The 11,748-nt window shown below is 42.4% G+C and overlaps 1 protein-coding gene across 1 annotated transcript in view; it reads right to left on the reverse strand.

Moving 5' to 3' along the window:
* Positions 1–1,506: 1,506 nt before the first annotated feature.
* Positions 1,507–11,748, reverse strand: part of SMDT1 (single-pass membrane protein with aspartate rich tail 1) — a 30,623-nt gene continuing 20,381 nt past the window's right edge. Inside the window, exons 2-3 of the mRNA XM_083156648.1 lie at positions 8,449–8,589; positions 1,507–1,688 (exon numbers count right to left, since the gene is read on the reverse strand). Coding sequence (XP_083012774.1) covers positions 8,452–8,589 — 138 coding nt within the window. The 3' untranslated portion in view covers positions 1,507–1,688; positions 8,449–8,451. The remainder of the gene's footprint in view (positions 1,689–8,448; positions 8,590–11,748) is intronic.

The raw sequence follows: 11,748 nt of genomic DNA on the forward strand, positions 1-11,748 counted from the left end.
AATACAAGAGACTCTCAAATTAATGTCTAATACAACATCATACTGATTAATCAGGACAATCTTTAAGTACTAACCACTAATCCCTCTGTTCATTTAATTTGAATGGAATTAATTTCATGCAACAATAAACTAAACCTAACAACATTATAAGGACTTCATTTTCACTCTGCTATATGATATGGAACTACTAACAGCAGCACTAATACTGGCTATAATAACCCTCAATGAAATTGGTTTTATACTGTTGTATTTGATATTGTATTTTAATTGTTTTCATACCTTTATGTTTATTTTTGGATTCAATTTGATTTCTATTTTAGCACAGTCTGTCTTTTTCTCTCTTTATGACTGATGCCGGAATAGAATATCTGTGATTGCTCCTAATTTGTTACTGTGGTCTGACATTTTCCTTCATTTTTTCTCACTGCTATAACTGCCTGGATAACACAGCACTCATGATGAATGAAAGTAAAAGAACAGTATAAACAGTAAACATTTACTACCAACAGTAATTTCAATAGATTTCTTATATACCGATCCAAGTCACACTTAGAGGAGAGCTACTGATAATTAAACATTTTGCATAACAATTCCATTTTCCAACACATAAGGATTGCAATTGCTTCAGCAACTGGGGACACATGTAATACTATTTATAGGACACAACCAAACTTCCTAGAGTACACAGTGTTTCTTTTCATAGAAATGCTTGGTGTTACATGTAGGGAGGCCGATCCCGGTATTTAGGCCTAAAATTGGTGGGATTCCAATCCCGGGATTGGTAACCTGTGTAAAATTCCGAGCAGCGCTGAGCACCTATATGGCTCAGATGCTGCCCGGCTGACTGCTACTGACCAGTTTACCAGTGCCGCTATTCGGGACAGTGATCTGTGCTGACAAGCATGGTGGCGCCCAGGCTGTGCAGCGTGACCCCTGACATCACGTCACGCTGCGCAGCCCGGCCGCCAGCATGTCAGCACAGATCACTGTCCCAATCCCGATCGCCTGGCCACACACCTGCAGGAGGAGGACTCCTTTTCCTGCCTGTCCCTGACTCCCCATCAACGTAAGAGACTGCGGATTGTCGGGGGTGGCTTATTAGCAATTTCTATGGACATTTTGGGCGGGAAGTTTGCGGGGGCCGGGTCATTTATCTTTTTATTATTAGAGAGGCCAATCCCTGGATTGAGCATTTTTCAATCCCGAATCCTGGGATTGAAAAAATGCCCCAGGATTGGCATCCCTAGTTACATGGTTAAAATATATGGTGAAGTATAAAATATACCAAAAGGAAAATGTGTATAAAATTTTCTTTGAACATATGTGCTTGTAAGCCAATTAATAGTAACTTTAGTGGTTTAAAACCTCCTAGACACAAGGTGCCCTTCAAAATAAACTGGTGTACTCCTCAGTGGTAAGCACTGAGGTGACCAGCATTGTTTATGTTGTACAGATATTAAAATGCAATGTGCAAGATATGGTGTTATAAATAATAACCAAGCAGCATTTTCTTTTTAAATATTTATCATTTCATAACCAAATACCACAATATTTTATCACCATACTCCAAGATATTAAATTCATGTACTACGTGCAGCAGATTATACAGTTGGTATGCAAAGGTCACACTTTTTTGATCAAACTATCACTTGACTTCCTTAAATATTTGCAGTAGGATCCAGTGGTGTCTGTAGAAAAAAAAAAAAAAAAAAAAAAAAACAGAGGAATATATTTCAGTAAACATAAACATTTTGTGCACTACTTTATAGAAATTAATTCAGTACAACAACTGTTGAAGCAGTGGCGTAACCATTAATTATGCGCTCCATTGCCAACAACTTTGCCATTTCCCCCCCCCCCCCCGTGCAGCCGGTGCCCCCATTTTCCGAATGTCACTTCTTTTTTTTTAAAGCAGCAGGAGCTGGGACCCACAAGACAGAATCGCCGGCAGCAGGGGCAGATGGCAGTGGCTAGCTATAGCCCCACAGCCCCCCACACCTTCTCAGCGCCTTCCTGTCACCGCAGGGGGCTACATGGCTATAGTTACGCCACTGTGTTGAAGTATGTAGTGCAGTGGTTCCCAAACTGTGTGCCGTGGCTCCCTGGGGTGCCTTGGGACACTTGCAGGGGTGCCACGGGGTGGTGGTCCAGGACCAATTCAAATGATTTATGATCAATTATTTATGGACAAAACCAGAGCTGGTGACTGCCAATAATAAAATGTGTACAAACAGAAGCACATTCTGCCCTTTACCACATAACGGAACCTAAAAATCACAAACAAACACAATCTACTTCAATCTACTTCATTTTATATTTATTTTTTCAGCATTTTTGGGGGCCTAGGGGTGCCCTGGAAAAATTCTAATGCTCTAGGGTGCCATGATTCAAAAAAGATTGGGAACCCCTGATGTAGTGAGGCAGCAAGCATGTGTTAAGTAAGCAAAACACACCAGTGTGATTAGTCATGGATACAATGCTAAACTTTTTACCTATGTAGTATTGTCACCATTGCTGCAAGCAGTCAGTGAGTTGCTGACTGATGTGGCACAGTGAGAACAACAGGTTCTAGTGATACATTTTATGGCATGTTTGTGTGCATTAAGGAAAATGAGAATTTCCACGAATATTATGGAGTGAGCATCATTTTAACTCAATTTCAAACATTTTTATCTGAACAGGAAATTCTAAAATGACAATGACCACCAACCACAGATGTGTGATTGCCAAATAGCTTCAGCAGCTGAAGGTTGGTGCCTTGGCTCCTCTGGATCAAACTACATCCCATGATAGTGGTTCATTAAGTAATTTAAAAAAAGGACCTCTCAAGTACTATTTATTTCATTCTAAATTCCCACCAGGCCAGAGAAGGTAGAAGTCAGCTCCTCCTCACGACCTTTAGGTTGCGCATCATAGCAAATAGTCTCAATAAACATGGTGAAACCTTGAGGCACATAGAGTGATCCAATTTGTGTCTAAAGAGCACATCTGAAGTTGAAACCAAAATTGGCTGGAATTAATTACTAACTTGACGAGGCACATTGTCAAGGAAAAAAGTTGGAGTTTGGTGCACTGCCTTTGATAACAGCAAGACAGATGTTCAAAATGAGCAGTGATAAAAACAAAACCCATATTTTTCCTATATTAAAAATGTAGTTAAACTATTTTTTTTCTAGATTTTAATACAAATATTGTTACGCAAACAATCTACTTTTTTCTGTATTTCCTTCAACAGCACCGCAATGTTTTACAAGTTATTTTACTACAGATGTATGAGTGGTGACATCTGATATAGCTCATGCTGGGGCCACACACAGTGGCCAAGCTGATACCGTTCTGCGGGACCCGCTTTGCTGCAAGGAGGCTGGGTCACACAAAGTGGTGTGGCCGGATCCTGCAGAACAGGATCCCTGAAATCCTGTCATCCTGCCGCCCGGTTCGCAGGGTCGTAGTTATGCTCCGTGTCCTGGCACTTTGAAAAAAATAAAATAAAAAAAAACCAAGCAGAACATCGTTTTTCTCTACCATTGATGGAGGGAAACCATCTGGTTCCTCCCCCCCCCCATCGATGACAAAAGTATTCGACATCGGCCATGAACCATCAATGATTCGAATCATCGATGGTCGATGGCCATCCCAAATGCTTGGGTAGCTGGATAGGAGCCTGTGTGCAGACCTCCTCTGTCTAAGCGGGTTCCGCTTAGCCGCTATGTGTGACCTGGAACTTAATTGTGTATTGAGTTCACTAAAGATCTAAACGATCCAAAACGTAAACTCTTAAAATTCAAATAAACCAAGCATCTTTGCATATAATTGTAGGGCCATTATTTTGGATTCTAGAATTCTTTTTTTTTTTTTTGGCACCAGAAGATTACTTTTCTTCGAAGAGCCCATGTCTGCAGAATTCTATCAGATACAAAAAAGGGATTTTTGTAAGAACTTACCATTCGTATCCCTTTCTCCGAGTCCATCCTAGTGTTCATTCTAGCACTCACCATCTTTGAAAACCTATGCAGTTCCTCTTCCCTGCCTGGGGTGTCGCGGTCTGCTGTGGTGTTTTTAGCACAGGTCTGGTTTGCATATCAGCACGGATATGCAAACCAGAGCTGTGCTAGAAACACCACAGCAGACAGCTTGGTCCAGAGGAGCCAAGGCACCCCATACATTAGCCCGACTTGTCCTAGGGACAAGTCGGACCCGATTTCCCCGGCAGCTCCCCGGGAGGTTTCCATCATGATAAGGCACTTGATGTGCCAAGTTGTGCATATGATAAATCGCCATGCGATTTATCATATAAAACTCCCGGGGAGCTGCAGGGGGAGAGCGGGGTGAGGGACACTGGGGAGCAACAGGGGGGGAGCCGGGCATTGTAGCTGTCAAATAGGCAGCGGGCGGTGGGGGGGGCGCTGGAGAGCCGGGCTGGGGACACAGGCAGCAGCGGGCGGGGGTGGACGGCGGTGAACGGAGCTGGCCGGGCGCAGCATGACCGGGGACGGGGAGAACGCTGCAAGAAAAAAAAAAAAAAACATTACAAATGAATTGGAAGCCAGTGATTGGCTGAGAGAGCTCTCTCAGCCAATCACTGGCTTCCAATTCATTTGTAATGGGTTTTTTTTTTCTTGCAGCGTTCTCCCCGTCCCCGGTCATGCTGCGCCCGGCCAGCTCCGTTCACCGGCGTCCACCCCCGCCCGCTGCTGCCTGTGTCCCCAGCCCGGCTCTCCAGCATCGCCCTCCCCAGCGTCTGTCACCGCTGACGCTGCCCGCTCTCCCCCTGCCTGGCTCTGGATTTAGGAAATCTTATGTGCAGCCGGTCCGACTGCCCGACTCCGATCCGATGCGCACGGGACCGCGCATCGGATCGGGGGGGCTGTCAAACCATGCGATTTGGCCCGATTTCATGGCCCGATTCATCCGAATCGGGTGAAATCGTGCCCAAATCGTATAGTGTATGGGGGCCTTAAGTCTTTAAGAGGCAGACTCCTCCCCTGCTGCATCCCAGAAGATTTCAGTGAAACTTCAAGAGCCCACTAGGAGACGATACTCGGCACAGTGCCTGAATACATTATAAAACTTTTATACTGCATTTTCCACGCCTCACTTATTAAACCAGACAAACTCCATTCTCCAGGGAAAGTCACATCAGACTTGTGCTGCCTTTTGAAAAATCCCCACCGGTTGAACCGGGTCCACATCAGCAATATACAACGTCTGGCGAACTGCCATCATTAAAGCCTCCACTGTATTAGTATCAATATCCTCCTTCTGCCCCCAAGGATTTTCCTCAGAAGATTCCCCTTCCTCTTCCGAATCTGGTCTAAGGAGAGCGAGACAGTAATGCTGCTTTTACATTGCAAACCTGCTTTCAACCCGTTTTTGTAAACGTTTCTTAAAAAACAGGTCTAAAGCCAGTTAAATCCCTTTCACATTGCATGTTGTAACTTGTATATTACCATTTCAATACTGTTTTTGTACCATCCACATTCAACCCATTTCACCCCAATAGTGGATTTCATTTTAAATGGACATTTCTGGGACACAGGCTCACGTATGACGTTTTTACAGCATAAAAAGGAGGGGGGTGGGTGAAAATAAAAATAAAATCTCTCTGCACTGAGAATGAACTCTTTTGTTTACTTCCTGCCTGTGTCTGGTGAGATTACAAGGGAAATAGGCTATCACCGCGTGTGACCTGCTCATGACTTGTAAATACAGTTTCAGAGCCATTCACACTACACACTGAAACAGCTCTGAAACTGGTAAAACCCTGCTATTAACCCGTTTTGAATTACTGGTATTCTAAAACCGGTAAATTCACTCTGGACCTTTCACATTACAGCTAGAAACATTTAAAACCTCTTAAAAATCTGCAATATAGTGTGTTTTAGCTGTAATGTGAAAGGGGTACAAGTGGAGCCTGGTGCTCTGGGAGTCAGGGGTCCTCAGAAACTGTTCCATAAAGAAATTCATTTTATGCACACCATGTGCTGTGTGCTGCATAGCCTGTAACAAGGCAGGGTACCCTTGTGTGAGTGGAGGGGTGCTCAGAGTAGGCTGAGATGATGGAATTAACCTAGGAGAACTGCTAAATGTCATCTTTCTGCCTGTTCAGAGCCTGCACTAAGTCAGCCACAGATCTGCCACCCACGCAGATTCAGACTGCTCTTCCCTCTGTACCAGAGCCCCACTAGGAACAGCTTTGCAGGAAGGGCACAAATCCCCCTGGTCCAACTGTTCATGTTAATTTAACTCCGCAAAACCTGCAGTAAACAAAACATGGCAGATAGGCGCAATTACACCCCGCCCCCCCCCCCCTTCAGCAACAGCAGTGTTACACCTTTCTGTCATTGTTAAGAAACACAGTACAAAGTCAGGCGCTATACAGAGTAATGAACCAGTGGTACTTCTCTGTAAGCTGTCGCTGACCCACAGTGGTCACAGGAAAGGCAATGCTTAAAAGAATCTCAGTTGTAGAACTGTGATAAGGCAAGCTCCTTTCAGCTCCACGTGTAGTGGAAAAGGGTGCCCAGTCCCCAGCCAGGAAGAGACTAAGACCGCCTTCAGCGGAGAGGATATGCATTTTGGCACCCTCTCCTTTTAGCAGCTCCCATTGAAGATTCTTCTCACTCCCAGTGACTCCCCTTGTAAAGGATCGCCATGGAGTGCCCCATCGCATGGGGTTCCTATAACTGGCTTGTCCTCCCATGAAGTGCGCCAGCAAGCCCTGTAAAATGGCGTTGCCATAACACGGGGTACTGTCACCTGAGACCTCTCTTTCTCTCTAACAGGGAGCCAGTGAAGTGTCCCCCCAGGACTCAGGAGACCTCTCCATGAAAAAAAAACCAGGGAGGCCACAGCACTGAGCTGGGAGAAAACAGTGCTTTCTCATCAGCTCACAGGACTCTGACAGGAAAGCATTTCTGTCAGCCCCTGTAGTGCTAAATAACAGTGTAAAGAGGTTTCCTTAAGAAACCTCACACTGAGCCTGCTGCTAGCTAAGAGAAATCACTAAAAACAATCCTAGCTCTAATCTGGCTGCAACACGCAGCCCAATTGCATATGCACGCACTCCTGTGGGCACCTAAATGAAACTAAAGTCTTCTAGGAATGCAGCAGGGGAGGAGCCTACCTCTTAAAGACAAAGCACAGGTGCATTGGCTCCTCTGGTTAAGCTGTGTCACAAAAATGTTGTTGGCATCCAAACTATACATATATTATACATACATACACACACACGGACAGATGGAGCCCTTGTCAACTTTGCTCAGCGCCTGCCAGAACCTCCCCTCTGGCAAGCACCGGCGGATAGGAGCTCCACTGAACTGGGATGCGCGTGCGGACGGTCTCGGCAATCATTTTGCCAGCCCCTGACTGATTGAGCCCGGCTCCATCTCGCTCTCTATCTAGCGCTAGGGACCCCCAATATACAGAGAAGCCTTGACGTGGCTTGGGGGCATATCATGCACCTGCGCAGGTATATGTAACCAATATCTCTGAACTCTATTGTCATGTAGTGTTCAAGATTGGTTATTAATACCATTCACTGAGCTGGGGGAACAATCACTTTTTTTCATATCTCTCTCTCTCTCTCTCTCTCTCATCATAGGCGTCACTCTGGGTCTTGTGTAAAAAAGTTTTAACTTTACTTGTGTTAATGGTCACTGGTTGACCCGTTAACAAAAGTAAAGTTAAAACTTTTCTGCACAAGACCCGGAGTGACATTTGGTGGAAAGTCCCACAGAGGAAGGCACCCGGGCAAGTTGGCCATAGATTGCGGGGAGTGCCGGACCCATATTGGCAATACAAATATAAATAGATATATATCTACAGTATATATCCAGATAAATTGATAGGCGTCACTCCGGGACTTGTGCAAAAAACAGTGATAAACTTTACTGTGATACGGTCAATGCCGTTTCAGGCATCTGTCCATCATCTGGACCGTATCACAGTAAAGTTTATCACTTTTTTTGCACAAGACCCGGAGTTACGCCTATCATTTATCTGGATATATCTGGTGGAGCCATCCACGGAGGAGGGCACCCGGGCATAGAGACACAGTATTGTATTGCGGGGAATGCCGGACGCATACACTGTAATAAATAAATATGTGTATGTGTGTGTGTGTGTGTGTGTGTGTGTGTGTGTGTGTGTGTGTGTGTGTGTGTGTGTATATATATATATATATACACATATACACACACACACACACACACACACAGTGTGCAGTTCTCAGAGGATCATTAATTTCAATTAACCCAATTTTAGATGGAACAATAGCTTAATTCCTTCAAAATTAAACTGATCTACTTCTTTTTGAAGAGTTGGGGCAAACATTTGATTATTGGTTTGACCACAAGGAAAAAGGATCTGTATTAATAATAGCCACATAGAGCAACACATATCTAAAACATGTTATTCCATTCAGGACTTCAGTTCAATTCTAAATACCTTCTAATCATCGTCGTCGTCATCCTCTGGAACAAAAATGTCATGCTCTTCTAATAGAGCAGCAAAGTTCTTGCTAATAAGTGTTCCTATGTACAAGAAGGGAACCACAACACTGAAGACCCTTAACAAGCCAAAGGTAACCTGGAAAGAGAAGAAAATACCAATTTCTCACTGATATTATAAAAAGACACAAATAAGACCAAACAAATTAGCATGGCTCCTCTTGAATAAATATTAATTAATTTACAACCATAAAGCTGCATAATTTATGGAGACAGACACACAGACTGACACATTTTTTTGTCTCATGGTGATCACTTTTGTTTTTACTTTTCTAAGCAATAAATAGCCACAAGGTGGCATTGTATGCCTATCCCACCGCACACAGCACTTTCATAGTGTAATTTGGCATAAAGCTATTTTTAATTAAGCCCACACTATTAATACACTCCTCCTGTAACTTCTTTTCCCTTGTCATATGCTTCTACGAGTCCATCTGATGGGAAAACATTGAAGGGAGAGACAAAGATTTGAAAGACACTGCTACGAGTGATAATGGTCTTTAGTTCTGGTACGCACATAGATTATATTTAAGGATTGTAGTTAAAACTCCTGCGCCTTCAGTGTTCAAGGTGTATATCACCCATAAACATTGTCACGGTCCTATGGAAATTAGGCCATCTTGAAGAGTTTTTACAGCATATATATGTATATATATATATATATATATATATATATATATATATATATATATATATATATATATATATATATATATATATATATATATATATATATATATATATATATATCATAAATAAAAAACCTTACGGTTTCACATGTCTCATTAAGGCTTCTTACACATGATCTGGAATTTTAGAAACCTGATGTAACTCTTCCACTCAAATGCCAAAAAGCAATTAAATCCTGATCATTAAGGCCGATGCCTTAATGGACGTGTTCCTTGCGCAATACAGATATGGTATACTATCACAGCGGGATGCAGTCAATTTACCTACAATCAAAATCCTGATGGTCAAAATAAGACAATTGACCGACGGTCAAAATACCGACATCTAACTTGTTCATACTTTACCATCCCAGTGGGGAATATAATAGTGTGCAGAGTGCAGTGAGGCACTGTGCACGAAGCATCGCGAGCGTAGAGAGTCATGCAAGGGGACGCAGTACTACGTTTGACTGTCCGTGTAGCACCTACGTTTGACTATCCGTGTCGCACTGACATGTGCTGACAGGCAGAATTTCATGTCCTACCATCCACTAGGGCGTGGATGGAGAATAAAATAGTATGCCGAGCGTATCGAGGTACCGTGCCTGAAGCAAGGCGAGCCACTCATATGGGTTTTATGTCAACATACAGACCAACAAAATATGAATATCGTGTGTGTGTGTATATGTATGTATGTATACATTGCACGTATAACCTTGACAAAGGGGTGTCATATACCCCGAAACGTTGGAAGCTTTTTTGCTGAAAATATATTTTTTCAAAAAATCCCCAGAGTGCCGCTGTTGTCTCTTCACTATCCTGTACTTCTGTTCCTGAAGGCACCTGGGTTACCTGTACTGCTGGAGGAGTGCCAGGCCTACACCTCTACACATACATACATACATACATACATACATATATATATATTTTATATATATATTTTATATATATATTTTATATACAAGTGGAATGAAGGTTTTAAATGGGTCACGATAGATGTGCAAGCCCTATACACGTCGATTGACCATACTAAGGGAATCGAATCCTGTATGGAATTTCTGAATGCAGATTGCGATCTAGAAACAGGGCATAGAGATTTTATCTGCACACTCATTCGTTTCATTTTAACCCATAATTATTTTAAATTCCAGGAAGCTTTTTATCTGCAAATATGCGGAACAGCTATGGGGACAGTTTTCGCACCCAGCTTCGCCAATTTGCACATGGGAAGCTGGGAACAAAAAGTGATTTATGCAAACAACCCATTTTTAAGTCATATCAAACTTTTTAATAGATATATAGACGATATTTTAATGATATGGGATGGCACTGAGGAAGATTTTATGCTATTTATGGACTCTTTGGGAAGAAATGACTATAATCTTACCTTCACACATAAGATCAGTAGTGAAGAGGTGGAGTACTTAGATCTCATCTTGTCCAGCAAAGAAGGGAGGGTCACCACTAAGAATTTTGTGAAAGCTGTGGATTCTAATTCGTATGTCCATTATCAGAGTAACCATAAAAAACAATGGAAAACGAATACACCACTCTCACAATTCTCAAGAATTAAGAGGAATTGCACCGAAGATAAGGACTGTGAGGAACAAATGGAAATCTATAAAAATAGATTCCTGGAGAGAAATTATCCAGAAGAAATCCTGGAAGTTGCAATGGAAACCACTAGGAGTAGGAACAGGGGTGACCTCTTACAATACAAAGAGAAAACACACTTGGCAGATCGCGTGAACTTTATAACTAAATACAACACACAAGAACAAGAGATCAGGAAAATTTTAAATAAACACTGGTGCATTTTACATACAGACCCTGTTTTAAATAAGATTTTACCTGAAAGACCGGATCTTGTTTTCAAAAAAGCAAGAAATCTGAAAGATACTTTGGCACCAAGCATGCTCCCACAGAAGAAAACCCAAACAAAAAACCCATGGGACCGGGCGAAAGGCTTTTATAAGTGCAATAAGTGCAATATTTGCAAATTTGCACATTCCGACTATAGGAATTTTAGTAATTTTAATGGCACAAAGGTTTTTAAAACGAAAAGTCTGGTCAACTGTAATACTACTTGGGTGGTCTACATGCTTGAGTGCCCTTGTGGCCTCAAGTATGTAGGCAAAACAAAAAGGGTTCTGAAGCTGAGAATACAGGAGCATGTGCGAGGGATAAAAAACAAGGTAGAGAGTCATACGATACCCAGACACTTTGGACGTTACCATGGAGGAAGTGAAGAAGGCCTTAAATTCAAAATTTTAGAACATGTGACCTTGGGTCCGAGGGGAGGGGATAGAGAAAATCTCCTATCCAGAAGAGAAATGTACTGGATACATGAACTAGGTACCCTCACACCAAACGGACTCAATGACAATTATGAATTGGCTCCTTTTCTATAACATTGGCTTTTATTGATACTTGCTGAGGATATTTTTCTACTTACTGAGGATATTTTTATTTATTTTTTAACATTTTTATGAAATGAATATTGTCTTTATATATGTATTCCTTTATATGTACATTGAATGGGAAGTGGGAGGTGGCGTTTCCATAGAGTG

This window comes from Crinia signifera, chromosome 8, assembly GCF_055691185.1.
Source record: "Crinia signifera chromosome 8, ASM5569118v1, whole genome shotgun sequence".
Taxonomy (NCBI): Eukaryota; Metazoa; Chordata; class Amphibia; order Anura; family Myobatrachidae; genus Crinia; species Crinia signifera.